This window comes from Eschrichtius robustus, chromosome 20, assembly GCF_028021215.1.
Source record: "Eschrichtius robustus isolate mEscRob2 chromosome 20, mEscRob2.pri, whole genome shotgun sequence".
NCBI classification, from domain to species: domain Eukaryota; kingdom Metazoa; phylum Chordata; class Mammalia; order Artiodactyla; family Eschrichtiidae; genus Eschrichtius; species Eschrichtius robustus.
Window position 1 is genome coordinate 17327421 of NC_090843.1, and position 27149 is coordinate 17354569.

A 27149-nucleotide genomic window follows, 5' to 3' on the forward strand; every position below is an offset into this window, starting at 1 on the left:
ACCAAGTTGGAAAATCAAACTCAGGCTCCCTGTATCAAACTCTGAACTCTTTCTATCCCATGCTCAGGGGTCCAGGAAAATGGGGGCCCAAAAGGAGGAGACAGAGATGACCAAGGAAGGCTCCCTGGAGGGGTGAAGTATATTCAGAGGAAAGCTGAACTCACTTGATCTAAGCATCCCTTGAAGTCTTCACACTTAAACACGGATGTGGTGCATCTGGTCCAACTGGCACTGCAGTGCCCAGACTGGGAGTCAGCAAGGCCTGAGTTCAGGTCTCAGCTGGTCACTCACCCAGTGTTTACTGTGGACACTTAACCTCTCTGGACCTCAGTTTTCTCATCTATAGATTAAGACACCTGCCACACAGGGGGTTGTAAGGAATGAATGAGATCATTAGAGCCCAGAGAGACGGAGCTCTCAGTCAGTCCCTCAAGTCTAAATTAAGCCAACCCATTGCTCCATGTGTTGACACCCAAGCCTCCTTCTCCCCTACAATTAAGAGGAGAGCACCATTCTCCCCTACAACCGCCCCAGCCTCCTGCTACCTCTGCCTTCCTCAGACGACCTCTCTTTCCACAGATGCCTCCACATATGCCCTGCTCCAGGTGGCCCCTGGGGGAGGCTCCGAAGGCATTTCTCCAATCTGGCAGAGGGCTTCCTAGAAACTGTGCCGGGTCCCACAAATGCCTAATGACCATGGAAATCACTTAGCAGGGGGAAAGGCAGACCTCTGCCCTGGCTCCGCTCACAGGTGATGGGGTTAATCGGGAATTCTCTTTCCCTCCCTCAGGGCTGCTGGTGGGGGTCCAGCTCCCCGATGACCTGGGGACACATTAGTCAGTGCTAAGTGGGGCTTTCCAGCCCCTTTTATCCTGTTTACAATACACTGGCTCTCCTCGGACCAAACCCTGCTCCCCCGACCTTGCTCCTGGCTGTTCTGGCTACATGAGACGATTTGCTGATGGACTCTCTGTGGAGGGCGGCTTCCCTGGAGACCTCTCCCCACCTCCCCCAGCACCCGGGGCAACATCTCCTCCACCTGGTGGGTCCTGGAAGGGGCCCCCGATGCTTGTTGTGCTCAGCTCATTGCAGCCTCTGAATTCAGAACTGTCATCCTTTCTGTCTGCTCAGCTTTAATCGAAGGGGTTAGGGAGAAAACCCAGAGGCGGTGAGATTATGTTTCTCTGGCTTTGGGGGCGGGGGTGACTAGGGTTTTGTTGCTGTCCAAAGCAGAAGCCATCAGAGGTGTTTTATTTATCTGTGCAAGGCCCTCGGAGTCAAAAAGGCAGGATGACGGAGCAGCTACCTGGAGGGCGGTGTGTGACTGCAGCCTGGACCTAGTTCCCCTCTCCCACGGTCAGTTTAGGCAGGCAAGTTAATCTCTGAAGCTCAGGATGCTTGTCTAGAAAACCAGGATGGTGATGCCTGTCCTGCCTCTGACCGGGTGGTTATGAGCACAGGACGAGAAACTGTTGTGAAGTCGCTTAAAGAGGAGACATTTTGTTTAGCACTCTGCACTGATTCCAAGTGACAAGGCTTTCAACAAGAACGGCACTTCTGGGCTTCCCTGGTGGCTCAGTGGTTAAGAATCCACCTGCCAATGCAGGGGACACGGGTTCGAGCCCTGGTCCGGGAAGATCCCACATGCCGTGGAGCAACTAAGCCCGTGCGCCACAACTACTGAGCCTGCGCTCTATAGCCCGCAAGCCACAACTACTGAGCCCGCAAGCCACGACTACTGAAGCCCGCGCGCCTAGAGCCTGTGCTCTGCAACAAGAGAAGCCACCGCAATAAGAAGCCCTCGCGCTGCAACGAAGAGTAGCCCCTGCTCTCCGCAACTAGAGAAAGCCCACACGCAGCAACGAAGACCCAACAGAGCCAATCAATCAATCAATAAATAAAAGATTCTGTAAAAAAAAAAAGAATGGCACTTCTGATGCAGGCAGTTTATAATTGTCTAAAAGTCAACTTTCAAATAATTCTGGGCTTCTGAAATGGCAGGCAGGTGGAATACTTAGGAGAGTGAGTTGATTAAATGGAGTCCATTTCAAGGCAACAAGATATTTAACAAGCACCTACCTTACGCCAGTCACTGAGCTGGATGCTAGGAAGATACAGGGATGAAAGACACACCTCCTGCCCTTGGGCTGGTGGACAGAGAATTGGGATCCTTGTGATAAGTGCTGAGAAGGAGCACCAGGTGCCAGAGGAGCACAGGGGAGGAGTTCAGATCCAGCCTAGGTGTCAGAGGCCCTCCCCAAGGGAGGTGAAAGCAGAGCTGAGACTTGAATGAGTTCATCAGGCTTGAGGCAGAGGGAAGGGTGTTTGAAGCACAGGGAACAGTGCATGCAAAGGCCAGAGGACACAAAGGCCCTTGAGAGAAGAACTACAATTACTCTAGTTAGGATGGGGAAAGTGGCCAGAGATGTGGCCAGTAAGGAGAGCTCTGTCTGCCAAGATAAGAATTTGTTACTGTGTTCTTTAGGCACCAGGGAGCTATCAAAAGGCTCAACATTGAAGAGAATGATTGGAAAGGGGAGGGAGTGGTTGAGCAATGATGAGGGCCTCTCAACAGGCTCTTAGGTTTGGTAGGGGAAGTGGGACATATTCAGAGCTGGCACCAATTGTGCAAGGTGCTGCACGAGCATTGACACAGGTGGGATAGACAATGGGGGCAGGGGGCTTAGGAGGCAACAGGACAGAAGGTGCAGTGGGAAGGGGGTAGACACCAGGGCAGGGGCAGTATAGGGAGCAGGGATGGTTTGGTAGAAGGGATAACAGAATTGTTCTATTCCATCTGATTGAGTTGACCAGAGAGACCCAACAGATTAATAGCTTCAGAGAGAAGAATTAAATTCCTCAAATTGGACACATCAAAAATACTCTTCAGGGACTTCCCTGGTGGCGCAGTGGTTGAGAGTCTACCTGCCAATGTGGGGGACATGGGTTCGAGCCCTGGTCCGGGAGGATCCCACATGCCGCGGAGCGGCTGGGCCTGTGTGCCACGGCTACTGAGCCTGTGCTCTGGAGCCCGCGAGCCACAGCTGCTGAGCCCGCGTGCCACGGCTGCTGAAGCCTGCCTGCCTGGAGCCCGTGTTCCACAGCAGGAGAGGCCAACACAATGAGAGGCCTGTGCACCACAGCGAGGAGTAGCCCCCGCTCGCCACAACTAGAGAAAGCCTGTGTGCAGCAACGAAGACCCAACGTAGCCAAAAATAAAAATAAATAAATTTAAAAAAATACTCTTCAGAGTATTGAAGTTTATCATACCACAAGGGGAAGAAACAGGTGGAATATGGATTAGTTTACCAAATCCTGGAACAGTAGAGCTTTGGGACACCTCTTAAAGTTCAGATAAAAGGAGAAGGCATAAAGTCATCAAATTGATTTTCCTGAAATCACTGGAAACTTGATTCTATTACCCAAGGCTCAAAGCCCTCCAGATGTTCCACAAGGTGGAGGCAAAGCATCTTTCCTGTTTGTGTATATTCCTCTACTGCAGAAACCCTCTGCTCTAGCCAAGAGGAACCACACAGACTGCCTGGGACTACCTACAGCTTCTGAAAATTCCTCTCTCTGCTTGCCAAGAACTCCCTGTGCCTGCATCTCCATACATCTTAATCCTTCTTGTACTTCAAGGTTTAGCTGAAATCTCATCTCTTCTGGAAAGACTTCCTTCATCACCAGATTGAAAGGGATCTCTTCCTTCCCTACGTTATGACAGAAACTAATTGTCTTTACTACTCATTACACATTCATACATTGTCTTGCACTGTTACCTTTTCCTAATCCCTGTGCCCTGTCTCTCTAACTCGCTAATAAGCTTTCTGAGGTCAGATATCTATTGCTGCAAAATGAACTACCCCAAAATTTAGTGGCTTAAAATATCACCCACTTTACTATATCTCTTGATTTCCTGGACAGGATTCAGGCACAGTCTCAGTTGGGCAATTCTTTTGCTCCATGTGGAGTCTACAGAGGTCACTTGGTGGGAGTCAGCTGACGGATAGACTAGTATTGAGGGTACAAGATGGCTTCACTTACAAGTCTGGTGCTTGGCTGGAAGAGTGGGCTCAGCTGGGCATGTTGACTAGAACACATATAGACATGGCCTTTCCAGCATGATGGCTTCAAGGTAGTCAAACTTCTTCCAAGGTGGCTCAGGATAACCAGAGTGAGTGCTCCTTTAGAGGGCTGAGTAGAAGCTGCAAGGCTTCTTATGACTTGGCCTTGGAAATCCTAGAATTTCACTTTTGCTACATTCTGTTGCTCAAGCAAGTCACTAAGGCCAGCTCAGATTAAAAAAGAATGGAATTAGACTCCACCTTTTAATCGGAACAGTAGCAAAGAATACGAAACCATCTTTATTCTACCACACAAGATTGTCCTAAGACCTAGGCAAGCAAAGTCCCTGGCCCAGGTCCCAGGCCTCAGGGTGTCCCATGCTCTGGAGTGCTATTTTAAATTTTTTCTAAGTCCTCCTTAAGTGGCTGGGATCATTCTAGTCTGTTTCTCTAGGGCTGTGTCTTACTTGTATTCCTCCCCCCCAGTATCTGTGCCTGGTAATAGTAGGTACTCATTAATAAATATTAGAATAAGTGTGAAAATAATGTTAGGGAAAGAAGGTACATGGGTGGACAGTCCCTTGGGGCACAAAACTGGGTGGGATCCAGGATACAGGAAAATAGAAGCATCAACTTGTCAAAGGAAGAGGAACATCTCCTCCCTTGGGAGGAACAGTAGATAAGCCTGGGAGGATGGAAACGGATTAGGTCTACGTGGAGATCTACGTGGAGAGGCCGAAGTGTCCAAATCCTTCAAGTCCTAACTCAAATGCCACCTCCTACATTGTCTTTCCTGAATCTCTCACCGGAGCCGACTCCAGCTCGCTCAACCTCTTCAGACTTTCTACCTTGTAGATGTTTATTTGTACACACATCTTATTTCCTTTCCTATACCAAGACCTCTTTGAGGGCAAGAAGAACCCGTTTCCCCCACAGCACACGTGATACATGGTAACCACTCATTCACTCTGGGTTTATTAGATGGATAAATGGGGTGGGGGACAAGACAGGAGATGCCTGCACCAGAGACTCCAGCGAAGAGCGAAATCTTCAGACCCACAACTAAACAGTTTGAGGCGAAGCCAAGCAGGAATCCTCCCAGACTTCCTCCCGCAAAGATGAACTGCTGTCCTCTGGCCTCCAAACTTGCTCTGAGGACCCCACGTCGGTACCTTGCGACTGCCCTTACCAATGCCTGACTCAATACTGGAGACAGCCTCCGGCCAAAACCTATACTTCCTCGTCCCCCATCTGAGGCAGATGCTCTGACTACACTTAGCCTTCTTCTCCAGGCCCCTCTACTCGTTTCCCTTCTCCTTTCTCGCAGTCACCACCAGTAGGGCGTGCGTTGGGGCAGCCCTAGCCGGCAGGGAAGGGAGGGTCCTGAGACCGGAAGCCGGAAGCCGGAAGCCGGAAGGGGGCTGTGAGGACGTGTTCTGTGGAAGCCAGCGCGGGACCCGGCGGGGCCGGCGACATGGAGCCGCTGTACCAGCAAACGCACAAGTGAGGGACGAGTCGGGCACGGGCTGGGACAAAGCCAGGCTGGGCGAGGCCTGCCCCCGGGCTGGGGCCTCGGGCGTCCGCCAGTATGGAGGCCGAGTCCTTCCGCCCGGGCGCTGCAGGGGGGAGCAGCTCGGAAGTGCTCAGTCTTTGACGGGATGCCCAGGTAGCGGCGGCCGGAGGGTCCGACCTGGTGCCCGAGGACATTGGGCCGAATGCCTCCGGGGATCTTGGAGGCCATGACTGCCCGCTGGGTAGACTAGGTGAAGGGAAAGTCGCACTTTGTCCAGCACCTGCCAACTCTATGGTCCGATTTGGTAGAGCTGGTGGGGACTCAGGGCCCCGGCACAGAGGAGTTTACTGGTTAGTTGGAGAGTCAGGACGTGTACGAAAAAAGGTCTAACGTGTGGCACAATGAGGTGGAAGGTAAATGAGCAGTACCAACAGGATCTCCTTAAGTAATTTAGAAGGATCCATCACTGGGATAAGGTCGTCAGAAAAAGTTTAATTAATAGCTCACAGCTCCTAAATGATGTTAGTCCCTAGTCTTTATTGACTCAAAACTTGTTGCTTCTACACTGTGATTTTTTTTCTTTTATTCTGATTTTGGTTTATACTAAAGACCGTGTTTTTATGATACAAAGAAATTGCTCAGATAGCATTCAGTATTATTACGGTACTTGCTATTCATATCTGGTTACAGGTCACCTTTAAGGAAATTGAGTTTTGGTTTAGCTTCTCATAACTTAAATTCCTTGGTAGTGTCCTTTATTCATATTGTCCTGCATTTTTGGAACTTGCTGAAATGTGTAATTGAATATGAAAATAAGATCATACCTATCGTATTTGGGGGGATGATTTATCTTTTATGATTTATCTTTTATTGTGGTCAAACATGCATAACATAAAAATTTACCATTTTAAAGTTAACCATTTAATTTTTAATTGTTACCAGTACCATTTAGTTTGCCATTTAAAATTATAATCATTTCTTTTTTTATATTTTATTTATTTATGTATGTATGTATGGCTGCATTGGGGCCTCATTGCTGCGCGCGGGCTTTCTCTAGTTGCGGTGAGTGGGGGCTACTCTTCGTTGTGGTGTGCGGGCTTCTCCTTGCGGTGGCTTCTTTTTGTTGCAGAGCTCGGGCTTTAGGTGCACGGGCTTCAGTAGTTGTGGCACACGGGCTCAGTAGTTGTGGCTCGGGGGCTCTAGAGCGCAGGCTCAGTAGTTGTGGCACATGGGCTTAGTTGCTCCGCAGCATGTGGGATCTTCCCCAACCAAGGCTCAAACCCATGTCCCCTGCATTGGCAGGCAGATTCTTAACCACCGCGCCACCAGGGAAGTCCCTATAATCATTTCTAAGTGTACAGTTCAGTGACATCAAGTACATTCACAGTGTCGTGTAACCATCAACATTATCCATTTCAAGAACTTTTTCATTATCCCAATCAGAAACTCATGTACCCATTAAGCAGTACCTGCCCATTCTTCCCCAAGTCCCTGGTAACCTGTTCTGCTTTGTGTTTCTGAATTTGCTGATTCTATATGTCTTATATAAGTCGAATAATATATTTGTCCTTTTGTGTCTGGCTTATTTCACTTAGCACAATGTTTCCAAGGTTCATATATGTCATAGCGTGTATCAGAACATCGTTCCTTTTTATGGCTAAATAATATTCTTTTGTGGATACACACACGCGCACACACACACACCACGTTTCGTTATCCGTTCATCTATTGATGGACACTTGGGTTGTTTCCACCTTCTGGCTGTTGTGAATAATACTGCTGAGAACATTGGTGTACAAATATCTGTTTGAGTCTCTGTTTTCAATTTTTTTGGAGTGTATGCCTATATCTATCCTATTCTAACAACTTCCAAATTTATGCTGTAGTTTTGTGCTGATGAAAACACTTAAAATCACACCTCCAGGGCCTGGGAAAGAAAGAAAATGGGGACCCACCTCTCTAATGAATTCACAACAAAAGCAATACTTTGGAGCATTAGAATAAGAGGAAGATGATCCAATTATTGTTTCATTTTCTAAGTTTATGTTTCATTTTCATTTATGTTTCATTAAGTTACTCTTTCATTTTCTACTTTTCTTTCTTTTTACTTTATTGATTATGTGTTTGGTTTGGGTGGGTGAAAATGTAGAGCCTACTTTGTAATAGTATTGAAATGACAGAATTGGTCTTACACTGGGGAGCCCTAGTCTCATATAATAATTATAGGAAGGAACTTTAAAAACTAGATCTGTGAGTCAGTTGGAAAAGGAATGAAACAGGAAATTATACTCATGTTACTAAGAAAGGGCAGATCTTTTACAATAATAAGGCTCAATGGACTGAGTAGTGCTTTGAAGTTGATCTGTGATGTACAGTCTCATCTGGTTAGTTAATTTGGTTAAAGGATGTTGCTAAGGAGGCCGTGACCCAGTTTATTTTTAAGAATAATTTTGTTCACAGAGTCTCAGACTACCTGTTATCATTGCAGCAGGTAGCTGATCACATAGTAGACTAGGAAGCTCAATTCTACGTGAACTTAGAGGAGCAGTACTCAACGGTGTCCCAAACAAGATTTGTGGAGTGTAGATGAACTACTTACCTCTGCAGGCCTCCAATGATTTACCCTCAAACTCTGGAGACCCTTAGAGTCTATAGCAGAGCTCGCCAACTTTTTCTGTCAAGAGCCAGATAGTAAATATTTCAGGCCTTACAGGCAGTACGGTCTCTGTAGCAGCTGTTCAACTCTGCTATTATAGTGGGCAAGCAGCTATAAGACAATATGTAAACAAATGAATGTGACTGTATTCCAATAAAACTTTATTACAAAAACAGACAAGGGGCAAGATCTGGCCAACCACTGCTAGGCCTTCTACTATGCAGTCGTTCATTCATTCAGCGAATATTTATTGAGCACCTGCTCTGTGTCAGGCACCATTCCCAGTGCTAACTGTACAGCCCTGCCCTCAGGGAGTTTACCTTGTTTCACGCTGCAGTATATTCTGATCTGCCTCCTTTCCCCTCAAGGACTGAACCAGGACTGGGGATTGTGGTTCTAGACCTCTTCACCTTGTTTTCCTCATCTGTAAAATGAAGGTTTTGGGCTGATTAAACTGTGAGTCTCCTTTCAGCTCCATAATACTGGTGATTGGGTGTCTTTAAAAGGAAACACACAGAATCCTGTGCGCATCAGCAGTTAACTTTTGCAATTGCAGAAATTAATGATTGCAGCTGAATTGACACAACAGTAACTGAACGTATTAATTTTACTGGAACTTTGAACCCAATTTGTAGTTATCTCTTGCCACGTCCCTGAAAGTACATTTCAATTAGATCAACATTTTAAAGTGTGTATCTTGAAAACGCCTGAACTACCTGAACAATGAATGAAAAGAAAAAAAGATGAAAAACAGGTTAAACATTTTGCACTTAAATAATACTGTGTTAGGATGAACTTTATAGAGGAGCTAATAGCCAGGCTTCTATTTTTGAGATCCCAGTGCTTGGAAAGGTGCCCATATTTGTCCAGGATCATTCAGTGCCCTGGACCTTATTATCACTAGAGATTCTGATTCAATAGGTTTGGAGCACAAGAAGCTCTATTTTTAACAAGCTCTCCAGGTGATTTTGATGAACAGCTGGGTTTAAAGACTGCTACCTTATCTCAAAACCAGCTTTTCCTTTTTTTGATTTTCCCTTCTGATGAGAGGCTAAATATAGTAGAGGCAAAGTGGGTGAGTGAAAATGCCCAGATGGTTCCCACTACTTTTAAGCAAAGCTAAGTAAAAACAACAAACTTCTGTATGGGTTACACAGCAGTTTCGTATTGCATTTGGATCTACACTTTAAATAATTATGATTATCAGTACCCCGTTTTACAGTTGAGAACACCGAGGCACCAAGGAATTAAGTGACTTGTTCAGTGTCCCTCAGCTACTGCACAGTGGCACTAGAACTTCAACTCAGATCTTTTAACTCCAAAACCCTGTTTCCTGCTCAGGTTGGTCAGAGGCAGCATGGTTGCAAAGTGGATGTATATGATGGGGCTGGGGTAGTTCCATGGACTTTTAAAAAACAATTCTGTTTTAAAGTTCTTCCTAGATCTTCTACAGACTGTTTTTTATTTTAATCAGCAACAGTGACCCTTGCTTATTTGCTACTAGGTCTCTGCTTGGTTATGTCTTCACCCAAGCCCACCATGGACCCCATGCTAGGCAGGGCTAGGACTTCTGATTTCTAGTGTCCACACCCCCAAGTCACGCTTGTGTAGCAGCTGTTCCGTATTGGCTTCAAATGTGTGTCCGAATTCCCAGTTCAGTATAAAACAGATCTGCCGCTCGGCACAGCAGTTCCCACCATGCCATTCATGCTTGCTTTGTTGTTTTGCATTTATTTCCTCTCTGGCCTGACATGTAGAGATTGTATCGCTTTATTGGCTCTAACTTTTTCAGTTCATTCAAAGCAAATAGAGATTGGATGGAAAAAGTCAGTAACGTTTCCCTGCAATTTAAAGTTTATCCATTGTAGCTTAGAAAACAGTAAAAGCCAGCTGAAGAGTGGTTATAGGGTTTTGTGGGTATGGGCATCATCTCTCCTGCTGTCATCATAGAATTTCAGAAATGAAAGTGACTGGCAAGATCTTCCATTCCAACTCACTTTGGTCGGGAAGACCCTTTATAAAACTCAAGGTAGTTCATGTACTCTGTGTTTAAACATGCTGGAGCTCTTCTTTTTTCCCTCTTCTTGAAGAGAAAGTTTGTAATTGTTCTCATTTTTCCCGGGGTTGAGCTGAAATCTGTCATCTTGAAATTTGTACCTTTTGGTTCTGGGTCTCCCTTAAGGAGCAGCAACAGAGAACAAGCCCACTCCTCTTTTCTGTATGTCATCTCCAGATACTTGAAGAGCCCCAGCTGCCCCATTTTAGTTGAGTTTTTTCTTTTCTTTTCTCAGAGGATCATTATCACTAGCTCTTTTGACCATTCCTCTTCATAACTTGACTTCTAAACTCTTTTCCAGCCGTCCTGTTCATCTTCCATTGGGAGAAACCTTTAATTGGTAGGGTTCCTTTAGCAGATGGCTCCCAAAGTTGAATGCCATTCTATATTGTGCATTTGACTTTTTTTTTTAACCGCAAGTCAAAATGTGTGGGGGTTTTTTAAACATCTTTATTGGAGTATAATTGCTTTACAGTGATGTGTTAGTTTCTGCTTTATAACAAAGTGAATCAGCTATACATATATATATATATCCCCATGTCTCCTCCCTCTTGCGTCTGCCTCCCACCCTCCCTATCCCACCCCTCTAGGTGGTCACAAAGCACCGAGCTGATCTCCCTGTGCTATGTGGCTGCTTCCCAATAGCTATCTGTTTTACACAAAATGTGTTTTATCCCTGACAAATTCATCTTACTACTTTAGCCTAAATGAAAAATGTTAATATATGTTTTGTGGTACAATATCCTAAGCACTCACTAGAGCACAGAATCATGTGCAAATTTCATAATCAAACGTTGATTTTTTTTAAAAATATTTATCTATTTATTTATTTATTTTTGGCTGTGTTGGGTCTTCGTTTCTGTGCGAGGGCTTTCTCTAGTTGCGGCGAGCGGGGGCCCCTCTTCATCGCGGTGCGCGGGCCGCTCACTGTCGTGGCCTCTCTTGTTGCGGAGCACAGGCTCCAGACGCGCAGGCTCAGCAATTGTGGCTCACGGGCCCAGTTACTCCGCGGCATGTGGGATCCCCCCAGACCAGGGCCCGAACCCGCGTCCCCTGCAGTGGCAGGCAGACTCTCAACCACTGCGCCACCAGGGAAGCCCTCAAACGTTGATTTTTAAAAAACACTGAGCAAAACACAGAGCCAAAGGCAGTCCTTTGGTGGAACCTGGAAGTCTTCCCAGGATCCCTTGGGGACCATGGTTTTGCCTGCCATGAGTCCCTCATCCTTAAAGTTTAAAATATTTGTCAATCTAATGGGAGAAATATGATGTCATTATTTATTATTTTTTTAAATAAATTTATTTATTTTGTTTATTTTTGATGGCGTTGGGTCTTTGTTGCTGTGCGCGGGCTTTTCTCTAGTTGCGCGAGGGCTACTCTTCGTTGCGGTGCGTGGGTTTCTCATTGCAGTGGCTTCTCTTGTTGCAGAGCGTGGGCTTCAGTAGTTGTGGCACACGGGCTTAGTTGCTCTGTGGCATGTGGGATCTTCCTGGACCAGGGCTCGAACCCGTGTCCCCCGCATTGGCACGCGGATTCTTAACCACTGCACCACCATGATGTCATTGTTTTTAATTTGCATTTTCCTGATTACTAGAAGAGTGTCTCTTCATATATTTATTGGCCATTTGGGTTTCCTTTTCTGTCAGTTGCCCTTTGCCCATTTTAAAAATTGCTTTGTTTGACTTTTCCTATTGATTTGTAGCAGTTCCTTATACATTCTGAATACTATTCCCTTGTTATCTGCTGCAGGTATCTTCCAGTCTCTGCCTGTCTTTTTTTTTTTTTTTTTGTAAATTGTGCCTTTGGTGTAAAAAGGTTTTTGTTTTAATGTAGCCAGATCCATCAGTCTTTTCTTTTGTGGTTTGTGGTGTTTTGGGGGTAGTTTTGGTTTTTGTCTTGTTTAGGAAATCCTTCTTTAACCTGAAGTCATAATATGCACGCCTATATTTTCTTCAGAAAGTTCTAAAGCCTCACTTTTTACATTTAGGCTTTAAACCATCTTGAGTTTATCTCTGTGTACTGTTACGTGAGGTGTCTTTTTTCCATATGGATAACGAGCTGAGCCATCAGCACTTATTGTAGTCCGTTCTTGTCCCACTGCCGTTAGAAATTCACCTCACTGCCCACATCCAGGCCTTCAGGGAAGTCCTAGTTCTCTTTTCCATCTCAGCATTGCCATCCAGTCCTCTCTGGCTGTTTTCACGGTGGCCCTGATCCAGATGTTGGTTTCTTCAAGCTGCCTTTCTACATCTGCCTCCATATCTCCACGTGCCTCCATTCTGAAGCATCCGGACTTGCCTTCCTGAAGTAGCAGGCTCTAGGAGTGATTTCCTGCTGCCTCTCAGGACCATGGGTCTTGCCCAGGAGCGCTCTGAGAGTCGTTAGAGAGCTGCTCTTGCTTCTGGGGCCATGGGTCGTGTTTAGAGGCCACGGGGACACCCTGGAAAAGACTAGAGGCAAGTTCAAATGAAATTTGGGCTCCTGGCTCGCATTGGTAAATTCGGGGTCACAGTTTGTGGTGCTCATGGTGGAGGATGGTTGCCGACCTTTCCCTCAAGGGTTGGTGATGATGGAAGAGCTCACAGGCCCCTCTCATGTGGCTCTCACGTGGGGAGACCAGAAGCACCAGGAGGCGGTTGTTGGGGTAGGATAAACAGTATCCCCAGGACTGATCACAGAGGACGGCTCGGAAGGGCTCAGCGGGTAGGTGACCTTGCCCAATCCCCGGGGAGCCTCCAAAAGATGCTCTGGGGCCTGATGTCTGGGACCATGCCAGAGGTTCTGGGTGCAGTGTTGGCGTTTCCAAATGAGATGGCAGTCGCCTCGTATTGCCAGGGAAAGATGTTGACCGAACAGGAGATCCGTATCTTTCAGGGCCTTCCTCTGATGGTTTCCTCCAACTAATCACCTCATCCCCTTCTCCCCTCTGACCCCAACCCTCAGGCAGGCCAGCCTGCTGGTAACCCACGTGACGTGCCTTGCAGGCCTTTGTATTTTTTTTAATTTTTTTTTATTATTATTTTTTTTAAATTAATTTATTTATTTATGGCTGTGTTGGGTCTTCGTTTCTGTGCTAAGGCTTCCTCTAGTTGCGGCGAGCGGGGGCCACTCTTCATCACGGTGCGCGGGCCTCTCACTATCGCGGCCTCTCTTGTTGCGGAGCACAGGCTCCAGACGCGCAGGCTCAGTAGTTGTGGCTCACGGGCCCAGCTGCTCCGCGGCATGTGGGATCTTCCCAGACCAGGGCTCGAACCCATGTCCCCTGCATTGGCAGGCAGATTCTCAACCACTGCGCCAGCAGGGAAGCCCTTGCAGGCCTTTTTGCACGTCTTTTTCTCCACATCTTCCTTCACCAAATCATGTCTGTCTTCTTCAAAATGATGTTGAGAACTCCCTTCACCCACAAAGCTTTCCCCAGCTCACTCTTCTGTTCATTGCCTTTGCTTAGCACTGCTGCCCGTAGCTCCTCAGCTTTCTTTTTGTTTACACTTCTGTGTGTTCGTGTTCTCTTAAATCTTCTTGGGACTTTACATGTCTATCTGGCCTGTCCTTCCTAATTACACTGTTTCTCAAGGACAAGGATTATATCTCTCTTGCCCTTTGACTCTCCCTAGTACAGACCAGTGCTCAGCACATTGGGTCAAAGAACAGAGAGTGGGATTGGCTGGGTCCAGATCGAGGTTTATCACTTGGTGTGTGACCTTGAACAAGTTACATAACCTTTCTGGGCTTCGGTTGTCTTATTTACAAAATGAGGATGATAATAGTACTTTCCTCATAGGGTTATTGACTTTGCAGAACGTCTCAGATGCAGTAAGCACTCACTAGATGCTGCCTGTCAGTATTATTATTAATATTAATGTTAAAATATTAGAAACCGTGCCAAAACATGTGACCTGAAGTGCCACATACAAATTTTACAGTTCAGCGATACTGTCAATTTAAATCAGTTAGATGTTGGCATTAGAAAAATTGTCTTTCCTGACCGAAGCGCTGTTGATTACTCCTGTCTCACTCATTTCCTCCCTCTTCCTTTGATAGGCAGGTCCACGAGATCCAGTCTCACATGGGACGCCTGGAGACAGCCGACAAGCAGTCTCTGCACTGTGAGTAATTAACTATGGAGACCAGAGTCCTTTCTCTGATGACACGGTGCTAATGGGCTGGGTTTCCTGACTGCGTTTCTGCCTCAGGGTCTTAATGATTCAGCGTGGAATGAGTTCTGTTGTTAGGGTGGACAGAAGAACCCTATGGCAAAGTCACTGATTTCCCTGATTGTGCCCTTTGGAATCCCACAAGTCTTATCCCCCATTACCCCTCCACTCAACCTGACATGGCCCTATGGGAATGGAAGTCCTTTCCTCCATCTGTCTTAATCTCATTACCTAGTCTGTAGAGGAATGTGGTCCATAAAAATTCAGAGATGTTTAACTGGAATTGGCCATTTCTTCTGAGCTGAGAACTGTGGCTTTTTAGGCGGATTATTGAGAAACTACGAGCAGTATTAATTGGTTTAGTTCCCACACCGTGATTTCCTTTGAGGAGAGTGCTGCTTTCTGTGTTTTCGTTTCTTCTCTGTTGTAAGAAAAGGTCATTTTTCTGAGTCGGTCACACAGGCATTGCTGATCCCCCACCCACTGCAGATGCGGTCCCCTCCTCTCGCTCCTCGGCTGGCGCCGTGCCCGTTTCTCCTGTTTTCTCACGTCCGCTTTCTGCAGCTCCAAAAGCACCTCTTCTCTTGGTCCTGTGCCCCACCTTGTTCTGAGCCGTGCTTGTTAGCTGTGGGCTACCCTAGGAAGGTGACATTTCTGTCTCTACTATCGTTTCTTTTTTGGGCAAGAGGCAATCTGGATGCCTTTTTCTGCACACAGTTTAGCTGCTTCTGTCCGTTGACTTTGTTTGCCTTCCCAGCAATCTCATTGGTATATGATTAGAAATGGAAAAGTGGTCATTTTGACTGTTTATCGAAAGGGATAAGGTAAATGACTGTATTTATCATATCGTTACCTCTGTGGATTCTTTCCTGTTGATATGCGGTCTATTCTGGGGACTCCAACATCAGTCTGCCCATTCTTAAGGGAAATCTTCCCTATGTTTCACATACTAAATCTTTCCCTTTGCGCTTTTTTTTTTTTTTTTTAACCTCATTATGTTCTGTAGGGAGTTCAGTTGGCAGTCTTTCTACTAGATATTTATAACCCATATCTGAAAATAATCTCAAATGAAAAGAGGCCTCACTTTGTATCAGAAAATACTACATTTTGCTAAAAATATTTATTTGGACAATCTTTAAATGTTCATTTTATTTTCTAAAGGCAGGAAATTTATTTCTACAGATTTATCTTCAGCTTTTAAAAAAATTGGCATTGTTATGGCATTAACAGCTATATATATATATATATATATATATTTTGAAACAACGTTTACAGTCACTTAGTATAATTTGAATTTTTTCCCCATCATCATTAGTGTATGCATTTTTCTCCTTTTGAAATACATATTTTTTAGTTCATTTGATATAGAAAAAAGATATGTTTGATTTATTCCAATTTAAGTTCACTATTATTATTATTATTCCAGCAATTATTCTTTGACTTTGTTTGCCTTCCCAGCAATCTCATTGGTATACGATTAGAAATTGAAAAGAGGTCATTTTGACTGTTTATCGAAAGGGATAAGGTAAATGACTGTATTTATTATTTTTCCAGTAATTATTCTTCTTTCTCTTTTGTGCAGTAGTAGAAAACGAAATCCAAGCAAGCATAGACCAGATATTCAGCCATCTAGAGCGTCTGGAGATCTTGTCCAGCAAGGAGCCTCCTAACAAAAGACAGAATGCCAAACTGTGAGTACTCTGACACCCCAGGCCTATCACGGCAGGCCTTTCTCCCAAGGGAGGCCATCACATATTCTGAAAATCCCATTTATACATTGAAAAACTGAGACTATGCAAAGATAAAGTCCCATAAAGAACACAATTCTGTTTGAGTGATACCCCCTCGGAATAAAAAGCCTGTGTTGTACAACACAGGGAATAGAGCCAATGTTTTATGATAACTGTGAATGGAGTATAACCTTTAAAACTTGTGAATCACCATATTGTACACCTGTAACTTATATCATATTGTATATCAACTATACTTCAATTAAAAAAAAAAAAAAAAGGAATAAAAAGCCTGTCAGGTTAGTGGCTCAGAAGCCTCATGTCTCCTTTTCTCGTTGGTGTCATTTAGAAATTTTGCCCCCAGTACTGTTTTTCTGACCAGACCCATGGCCACTTGAAACCTGATGCTACCGGGGAGTTTCACTCTGCTCTTTGGTTCCCGCTACATTCTTGGGTTGAAGTATCTTGCTCTTAATCACTCCAATCAGTGTATTTATAATGAAATACTGATCTAATGTTTGATACAGCCCCATGAAATTAAAGTGAAACCACCCTCACCATCTCTACCCCAACCCCTGCTCCCAAAAGTTTTATGAAACTTCATTGATGCTTTACTCCAAAGATGCCCTTGGGCTTCTTCCAGGAGAGCGATATAATCCCTGGAAGGTCAGGAAGAGGTCATCAAACCTGCTTCCTGTCACCTGTTCCCTGTCATGCATCCAGAATCAGAGACCAGCAGATATTTAAGTAAAGCTGCTGGAATCTCATGTGCTACCACCCTGCTCTAACCACAAGCTCTTTCTTTACTTTCAACATCATTGATCAAAATCAGATTATTTGAGGGGGGTGGATGGCATGGAGTGGTGTAGGGGGAGGTAAGGAAATGTCTTCTTTCCTGAAGGCAAAGCCTGGCTACCTCCAATCATGCTGCTCTTGACTCCTGGAATTTAATCTCTCTGTCAATTCTAGTCGTGTCGACCAGTTAAAGTATGATGTCCAGCACCTGCAGACTGCTCTCCAAAACTTCCAGCATCGGCGGTACGCAAGGGAGCAGCAGGAAAGACAGCGAGAAGAGCTTCTGTCCCGCACCTTCACCACTAATGTAAGCCAGGCGCCTGGGTGGGATCTGCAGGAACTCGACAGCTTGTGGGAGCTGCAGCTCAGGGCTCTGAGCGGCGGTCTTTTAGGGGGTGTCTGAAGCAGACTGATCGGACAGGAGGAGAGCAACCGGAAGTGACGGCAGACTTTGTGCGTTGCCACAGAGACTAGACCTAAGCAGGGAATCTTTCTCTGTCACAAAAACCTGAAGAGGAAGCAGTTAAATTGAGGGAACGAGCAGAGGTGAAAATTACCTGGTTTGACTGGTCCGATGCAGAGAGGTGGACGTTCACATGGTGGAAATGTTTTCCTGATCAGATCGAGACAGATGATTAGAACTTAGGCTATTTGCAGTGAGGGCAGCGTTTCAAAGCTGCCTTCAGGCAGTTGCCGTTGTGGGGGGGTTGTGGTGTGTGGTGTGTGTGTGTGTATATGTGTGTGTGTGTGTGTGGTTCCAGTGTCAGATGCATTAAAATGTTTTTGCCCCTAGTTTGAGCGGCAGTTTGGAGGGATTTGTTAACAGATATTTCGTTTTAGCAGGATTGCTTGACTCGAGCCTGTTTGAAAGTGGCCTGTTGGTTTGCATGTTTGATTTCTTAGAACACCCTTGTCCCTGTCCTTTGGTCTCAAGAGGATCATTTCCCACACATGGCTGTAGAACATACTGGCCTTTGTCGTGTCCTGCATAATGTATTCCACCAAATTAGGTGGGCCTTGGCGGGGGGAGAGTTGTTTGTCTGTTTTGTTTGTTTTTACAGAGAGTTTCATTTTCTAAAGAGATCGTATTAGCTTTCTAAGCCTATCATCAGAATTCAGATCAGCTCCCACTTTGCAGATGTTTAACTCTCTTTGCTGTGTCCACACTTGGAGTAATGTCCCCAGGTGCTTCAGAATGTGCCTATGTAGTTTGGTTTCTCTAGCGCAAGCAGTCAGGTAACTGTGCTTAACACTTCAGAAGTTCAATGAACATGTGTTGGTGGTATAATGGTAAGCAGAGCCGCCTTTCAAAAGAGTAGAGAACTGTACGACACACGAAAAGGTGGTGTATGGGCTTTTGCTAGCTGTGGCATTGGTTATTCCAGCCTTTTTAGGCCATGGATGATGGCTCAGAATTATTTTGTTTCTTACCAGCCTAGTGTGATGCTGTGCGTACAGTGGGCCCTTAATAAAAACTGACCGAATGAACTTCTTCCTGGTCTGTCTACGATCGGGAGGTATAATACATTTTTCTGAGAGATAACAGTCCATCAGCTGTACCTTTTCAGATGGGAGGGTAAGAAAGATTTGTATATAAAAGGCATTCAATAAATATTTGTCAAATAAATGAAAAGAAGTCTCTAATTGATTCAAACACTGGAGTCTTGACCCACCGAGCATCAGCTTATGCAGACTGCTATTTAAGGTACCGAGAGTAAAGCGTGTTTAAATTTAAAACCATGACTCCTACCTCTGAGAAACTCCCGTGTTAGCAGGGTGGGGGGACATATACCTGAATGAAAAATGATTGTGAACTTGAGCAGCCAAGAAAAGGTGCTTTAACCTCTTCATGATGATGGAAAGTGGTAAAAGTGGCACTGCTTGGCAGAAGAGTTTCTAATGGTCAGGAGGCGGGAGAGAAGACAGTGCTGTGGCTGGTCGTGCCCTGCTTCTGTGTCCTTCCCACTTGCTGTGTAAAAGTGGAGCCCTGGGATTGGTCTTGCTGTTTCTCCCTACAGGATGGTTAAGAGGGCAGGCTCTGCACCCAGCACTGGGATTCGTGCCCCGCTGGACGTCTTAACCAGCTCTGCGTACTCTTGAACAAGTCATTCCACCTCTCTGGGTTTCCGTTTCTTCATCTAAAACAGGGGTAATATCATAACTACTGCGTACGGATAGAGTGAGGATTAAGTGAGCTTAGGGTAAAGAGCATGCACAGTGGAAAGCACTGGATCAGTATTAGTTTTTTCTCCCTTCATTTCTTTATAGAATTTTCTTCCCTGCTCCGGTGGATAGACCCATCCTGAACACCGTTAGGCCTTTAATAGAAAGCAGTCTCTTCTCTCCTTAGCCAGTCTGTCTAATTGGAGGGATAAGCTGTAGATAAAATAGCCGGAGGACAAAAGCAAACCTTTAACACTGTGCTGAGGGAAAGCCAAGTAAAGGAACATTTGGAATAAGGTAGGTTAACAAGGAGTCAGAGAAAGCCTTTAGGAGAAGCCCAGCAAGGTCTTAAAAGAATAGAGTTTTTCCTAAGCTGGGGGAATGATATGGAGGCAGGGGTGAACAAGATTTGTGTGGTGGAACCCACTTGCAGAGTGATAAGTCTGAGAATTCCTTTTCCTCTGAGTGGACAGAGGCCACCCCAGATCTTTGCTTTTTCTTCTCTGTTAAGTTCCTCTGATTCTCGCACCATGCCCTCTGGCTGTTTTTCCGGCTTGACCTTGGCCAAGAGGCAGAGCGGTCAGATGTGGTGGGACCCCAGGAGCTGACCAGCAAGCAAAGTAATCAGGTGCCTGCGTTTCTTTCACAGGACTCTGACACCACCATACCAATGGATGAGCCACTGCAGTTTAACTCCTCCCTCCAGAAAATTCACCACGGCATGGATGACCTCATTGGAGGCGGGCACAGTATTCTGGCGGGACTGAGGGCCCAGAGACTGACCTTGAAGGTGGGGGCCCTTTTCGGGGACAGGGAGAAGGCCTTTTGTTTTGGCTTTATCCAAAAGTGTGGGACCTGCGTTTACCTTTTGATCGCATACCCCTAAATTGTGATACTGTGATAGTGAGACAGAGCCTTTGAGTTTGGGTTCCTTTCTGTTGGAATTGAATTATTATGAGTCCAAAAGGAGCCAAATTCCCTTTGCCAGTAGGTGTTTCTTGTGTTTGCAATGAAGCATAATGTGGCATCTCTTGGTATCCAGGTCTTTTTCCATTTCCTGAACTTAATGTAAAGTGACTGCTGCTATGAGAGGAAGCAGTAATGGACTGGGAAATTCTGTTACAGAATCCGCTCTCACAAGAAGGAAGACGCAGCTGTACTTGGCCTCTCGCTCTCTCTCGGTTTTCCTGTGTGGCGCCGCCCCCCCCCCCCCCCCCCGCCGCCCCCACCGGTGGATGGCCTTATAGCCGAGACCTCTGTACTGAGGTCTGAAAGGGGTCTTAGGGCTGAAGGGGGACTGAAGCAGCAACTGAAGGGGGTCTTAGGGCTGCCTTGGTTGACTAGCAGCGGGTGCCTTCCAGAGCACAGGCTGGTGATCCCCGGTGACTCTTCACTTGCTCTTTAGCAACAGGTATTCCTAGAAGCCCTGCCCCATTGGCTGAGACTCAAAGCCCCTGGGAGTGGTTTACAGAAACATTACACAGCCTCTGATGTCAGTCATGATGTTTCAGCCTCAGCCCTTTTCCTGTATCAACCCTGATGGATAATGGGGTGTGGGCTGTGTCTGTTATCAGGGTGTGGTCCCCTGTGAACGAAGCCCTCCCAGCCACTGAGCTGTGAGAAGCAGTCACTCGGAAGCGTGAGCTTTATCTTAGTTTTTGTTGGACCGCGTTGAGCCTGTCAGCTCCACGGGACTTCTGTACATTTCTGAGCAGCGCCTGCCACCTTTACCCAGGAGAAGGTCAGGCGAGCTGCGAGTGACACTTATCTCTTGCTGATGGCCGCAGCGCTTCAAATGGTCTGGGAGCGTGGTCTCCGACAGCTCCATGGGTGCCCCCCTTTCAGAACAGCCACCTGCAGTAATCTAAACTGATACATGATGGTTAATCCTCCCTTTCTTTAGAAAACTGCTGGCCTCCTTCCCATATCTCAGAAAAACAGTAAAACCCTTTTTAGGACGAGACTCACCATGTCACACTCAAGTTGACCCACTGGGGGTCAGAGCTTATTGTTAAAGCACATGTCAGCTTCCTCCCAAAGTCTGGTGTCACTGAGGAGTCCAAGCAACTTCTGCCCCAACACTGCCCCCAGAGGTGAAGCGCCGGGAAGCCTGGTGGGCAATCAGGGGCTGGAATGAGAGGTTCCTAATTCCGTTTCCTCTGCACACCTACTATACCTGTCTTTTGCCTCTTGGTTCCCTCCACCTGCCTCCTACCCCACTTCTGTCAGGGAAGTTTCTGCCCAAACCATTTGAAAGGAACATAGGAGGGAGCGTGAAGGAGCCGGGCCTTGATTTGGTGAAATTTGGGGTGGAAAATGAATAACATTTTTGAAATTTATGTTAATTTTCAAGTGATTTTCGAAGCTTGGTACTTGAACTTCATAGCGTGATGACATAATCTGCTCTTTCAGAGCTAAGCGGAATCTTTAGTGACAGTCTAGTTTATACCATCATTGTTATGGGAAAAACATGTCTCTGGTCTCTGGCAGAGATAAAGTTTGACCTCAGAGATCTCACTCCATGAGGCTTGTATATCATTGTCTGGGCAGAACGTGGGTCTTGATCTCCTGTCCGTGATGCCTTGTGTTGTTCTCACCTCTCTTGCATCTTCTCTCAGTTGCTCATTACTGTGTTCACTTAATAAATGGATGCAGGACATTAGGTTAGATGCCGTCATACAGATGCAGTTGGTGATGTGTGTAAGTTAAGTTGGGGTCTGCCCAGCTTTCATTTATATTTGTTACTTCATACGAAATTGAATGTGCTTAAAAATGAAAATTAGAAAGCAGAGAGGAAGGGTGGCCTGGGTGGTTTGGGCTGTTGGTTTAGGAATAAAATACCCTTTTGTTTTGGGTGGTGGGTGGTGACATTTATATAAGGAGTTTTAGGTCCTTGGGTTGGTGTCTGCCAGTTGTGTTTCTGTGGTTCCATCTTGCCCACTTCAAACTCTCTTATAAACGTGGACACAGACCCATACGTTGTACTCAGCAGAATCCCTGAGGTTTCTACTCTACAGAGTACACAGGCTGAGAGCAAGCATTTTAGAGCCAGGGAGCAGAGAGAAGTTTTTTGATGTTGCCTTTTTTTCAATATAAAATATTCTAATTTAAAACTTTTTTTATGGAGGTATAATGTGCATACAGTGAGGTATACAGATCTTATTTGTACAGATCATTGAATTTTGACAAATACATACATCCGTCTTTGTAACTCACACTGCTGTCAAGGCAGAGGCCATTTTCACCACCCCTGAAAGATCCGTTGTGCCCTTTCCCAGTCAGTCTACCCCTGCTCCCTCCCCCCGCCCCAGGCAACCACTGTTCTAATTTATTTCACCATCTATTAGTTTTGACTGTTATTGAACTTAATGTTAATGTATTCACATTACGATTTTGTGTGTGACTTCTTCCTCTCAGGAATGCTTTCCAGGCTCATTCATATTGTTACATGGTGTAATCAGGTCCTTTTTATTGCCCAACAGTATCCCATTGTGCACAGAACATAAATTGTTAATCCGTCCTCTGGTTGATATACACCTGGATTGTTTCCAGTTTGGGGACATTCTTCTGTTTTCTTCTAGAAGCTTTATTACAGTTTTAGCGTTTTTGTTTAATTCTACGAGCAAATTAATTTTTATGTATAATATGAATCAAAGGTCTTTTTTAACACATATATATTATATACAGACATATATGTACATGTGTGTATATGATACATACACGTGATACTCATTATACAGCCATTTGTTCCAGCACATTTGTGGAAGACTTTCCTTTCCCCCTTGCTTTGCTCTGCAACCTTGACCAAAAGTCATTTGGCCATAGGAGCGTGATCTGTGTCTGGTGGCTGCTGCTTCTTGTATGCTTGAGGCATGACCAAGAGACTGTCTGTTGGTAAAGCCCCATCTCATGATGACATTCACCCATCCTTGGCAGAAGGAGTTGATCTTTGTTTTTCTTCCTCTTCTTGTCTGTCCCAGGGGACCCAGAAGAAGATCCTCGACATCGCCAACATGCTCGGCTTGTCCAACACAGTGATGCGGCTCATCGAGAAGCGAGCTTTCCAGGACAAGTACTTCATGATCGCCGGGATGCTGCTCACCTGTGTGGTCATGTTCCTCGTGGTGCAGTACCTGACCTGAGCCAGCCAGGCCCTGTGGCTGAACAGTGGTCCCGCGGCGTGGCAGTGTGTGTGAGTGTGAGTGTGCAGAGAGAGGGAGCCCCAGAGGCTGCCTTCTGAAATGTGTGCCCATCTTAACTGTGAAGACCACTCGCAAGTAATTGTGACCTGTAACCTGGTGGGAGTTTCAAACCTCTGTCTTTTGTGACATCTTGGAGGGGAAACTCGTGCTACCAAGATGTGGTGCTTAGGAAATGAACGAAGTGTCTGTTCTCTCTCATGCTCACTCTCACTCTCACTCTCACTCTCACTGGGGGAGGAAGTGATGCAAGGGTGAGGGAGGGCCAGGGAGAGGGGAGGAAGAGAATGGCCTTGGTGGTTTTTGTCCTCATAGCTGATGTGCACCCGGGAAGGCTTTCACGGTGAGCTTGCAGACAGGACTGTCCACTCTTTGCCATCCACTGGCCTTTCTGGCTCCTAGTAGGTAGTCTAGAGCAGAAGCAAAGAGAGGAGGGGAAAGAGGCCTTCTTTTCCTGCACCCACTACAGTAGGTGGGTTCACATGCTCTTGCTACTAGCCACCTTCCCCCACACCCCTCCAAAAAATAATGACATGCCAATGACTGACTGCTAATACTTGTCATCCTTCCCCGGAAGCAGCTACCTAGAGGAAACGGAGGCATTGGCGCTGTTGCTGATAGCAAGATTTTCCACATCACAGTTGTTGGGTGTTTCTCCTTTCTAAAGTAAGGCCAGTGTTAACTCCCTGGGAGTGGTCAGTCTTGAAACTGAAGACCCTAGTCACCGATTTTTTTCCCACTAGTTAATGGTTGGCTTTTAAGACTGCAGCCTGGCACCCGTGCCCAGGCTTTGGTGGGTGTTTGCCCCTTATCAAGTAGCTGTGAGCAAAGGTTAGTGATTTGTCTTTTAAAGTCTCATCTCCAGTTTTAGTATCTCTAATTAATAATTGGCTCTCTTCCCTTCCTTGAAATATATTAGCAACTGCCAGCCAAGCCTCCATTCTGCCCAGCCAGTGTGGGCACATGCCACCCTAGAGGCGTCTCTGGTGTGTATGTCCTTGTAAGACTCTGTTTTCAGGGACCAGGACTTTTTTCCTTCTCGGACCAACCCTAGTTTAAGGCTGTACCGGTACCCGGCGTATTGTGGAATTTATTGTAAAGCCAGTCTGTTCAAAGAGACTAATCACTGAAAGTACCAGAAAGACCTGGTTAGCCTATTTTTTCATCTGTCACAGGCCCTACCAGCCCTAGGCTCAGTATGGCAAGACATAAATAACACTCACAGTTTCCCAGAGGAACTGTAAACCTGGTCAGTATTAACCCCACCTTTGACCGTCTTGCCCTACCTACTTCCTGTCTTTGTTTCTTGTCATTTGGACTATCTTCTGTCATCTTTCTCTTTTCTGTGTGTTTTCTCTTCCACCTCCCTTCTTTACCACCACCCCCCCCCCACCTGTTTCTATAGCAGTATTGATCTTTGTAGGTACATCTGTGGCATAGATCCCTTTTGGGGAAATGTTTCTTAATTGTCACAGATTTTTAACATGCGTTTCCTGGGTACTGATTTCACACTTTTGGTAGGATCTCTATTGCTCTTACTTGTCTGGGCTAAACAGGGGCCCTGGGTTTCCAAGGAAAGGGGAATCTTTGATCCCTTCATAAAAGGATTGAGGGCCCTGCCAGAGTGAAAACATTGGCCTGATGGATGGACAGAGGGGTGGAAGCATCTTCAGACCTAGCTCTGACTTTGGGGAGGCCCAGTTGGAAATTTCCATCATACGCAGCACCCCTGTCATCCCAGGGACACAACACAGGTCTCTTAGCAGTCCATGAAATGGGTTTTTAAACTGCACAGACTTGGCTCTGAGCCTGGGCACCTGAGGATCTCCCCAGACAGTGTGCTTTGGAAGAAGATGTACAAGGAGCAGCTAAGCCATTTGGACTTGAACTCTGGGGAGGCAGAAGCTCCCCCCACCCTCTGCCCTCTGTTGGCTGATGTGACACCTATTTGTAATGTACACCAGTCTGTTTCCACACTTGCCTTTCTAGTGATTGTTGGCCTCGACGAACCAGAAGTAAGGCCTTCCTTCGTGCTGCACCTTCAGAGCCATTCTCCCTACTTTGTAATAAAAATCGAGGGGGCAGTTTGTGGGTCTTCACCACCCGGAGCTAAGGAACAGCAGCCACAGTATGTCTGGAGACCCTGGGGCACCTCGTGTCATCGTGTGCTTGCCCTTCCCTGTCACACATTGGCTTTCAATGCTCTGTGAGAAACACACTTTGTCTCCACAGTCCTCAGAGTATCGGGCAGGGTCCCCAGGCCAGGGAAGGAGCACCCTCTGGTGGAGTTGGGGGGAATTATCAGGTGCAAGAATCTCCAGGAGCCGCCTCTGCGACCTTGTACAGGATTTTGGTGTACCTATTGTGGTTTAAGACAGGTGGGTTGTCAAGGAACTTGGAATGTCTTCATTCCGTGGATGTGTACTCCAGGTGTGATCACCTTAAGAAAAGCCGAACTCCACGACCAAGTAAGTCGGAGAGTCTTGATTTTATAGAAAGCTTTGCTGCTGGGATTTTTCCTGTCCTTTGCCCTGATTAACTTAAATGGGTTTGATTTGCAAATTTGGCTTTACACTCATTGTTTTTGAAACACATCAGTTGAATAAAGTTGCTGTTTATTTTATGTAGAAAATTACATTTTGTAAAGGAATTTGATGTTCATCGTCATGACTAATGACCCTTTTTTTCTCTCAGGCCAGAGATTCTGAAACACTGTTCCAAGACCAGGGGTGGGTTGGCTGCCTCAGCAGTAGCTGGGAAACTTTTTAAAAATTGTGGATTCCTCCGGCCTACCCCAGACCTTCTGAATTAGAATACTTTTTAAGTCTCTAAGGTAATTCTGATGTGTGTCTTTTTTAAATTTATTTATTTATTTTCCAAATTTATTTAGGTATTTTATTTTTGGCTGAGTTGGGTCTTTGTTGCTGCGCGCGGGCTTTCTCTAGTTGCTGCGAGTGGGGGCTACTCTTCGTTGCGGTGCGCGGGCTTCTCGTAGCGGTGGCTTCTCTTGTTGCGGAGCACGGGTTCTAGGCATGCGGACTTCAGTAGTTGTGGCTCGTGGGCTCAGTAGTTGTGGCTCGCGGGCTGTAGAGTGCAGGCTCAGTAGTTGTGGCGCATGGGCTTAGTTACTCCGTGGCATGTGGGATCTTCCCGGACCAGGGCTCGAACCCGTGTCCCCTGCGTTGGCAGGCAGATTCTTAACCACTGCGCCACCAGGGAAGCGGTAGACAGAGGCTTTTGTTTTAATCAAAGACTATAGCATTTGAAAACATGCTGAACTAAGCATATATGAGTGAAGAGCAAAACTTACCAAGTCCAAAATAAAGTCTTAATTTGTTTATATCTTATTCCAGGAAAGATTTGAGGAGACTTAGAGGAAATAACTAAGACAGTGAAATATAAAGAAGTGAGAACCAAGAACAAGTCAGCAGAATGTCAGTGCCAAGAAAAAGACACATGCAAGTCATGAAGCCCCACAAAAACACTCTGGGGAATCCCTGATTAGGCCTGGAGCCAAAGCAAAGAGAGAGAAGCATATGTCACTGTCTGTTGAAGGGTAGGATGTCATATTTGCTCAGAGAAGAGCCCAGACCTTGACTACTGCTAGCTTGCCTGTGGCCCTTACTGGAAGTCAGGCATGGTTAGTTTCACGGGTCTTCCCTCTAATCGTCACAAACCCTCTGAGTTAGGTTATGTGTCATTCCTTTGTGCAGATGAAGGGACGGAGCTTTAGTGACTTTTCTCAAGGCCCCACAGGGAGTCCTGGAGGAACCAACCCCTTCTCTGTCCGGCTTCATAGCCCAAGCTCATAAACACTGC

The 27149-nt window shown here is 46.0% G+C and overlaps 1 protein-coding gene across 1 annotated transcript; it reads left to right on the forward strand.

The window, feature by feature from the left end:
- The first annotated feature begins 5478 nt into the window (after positions 1 to 5478).
- Positions 5479 to 26167, forward strand: GOSR2 (golgi SNAP receptor complex member 2). The gene is made up of 6 exons (XM_068530857.1): positions 5479 to 5567; positions 14331 to 14395; positions 16026 to 16134; positions 17143 to 17275; positions 19781 to 19921; positions 23112 to 26167. Exons 1-6 carry the CDS (start codon positions 5539 to 5541, stop codon positions 23271 to 23273), a joined length of 639 nt encoding a protein of 212 aa, XP_068386958.1. The 5' UTR covers positions 5479 to 5538; the 3' UTR covers positions 23274 to 26167.
- The last annotated feature ends 982 nt before the right edge of the window (positions 26168 to 27149 follow it).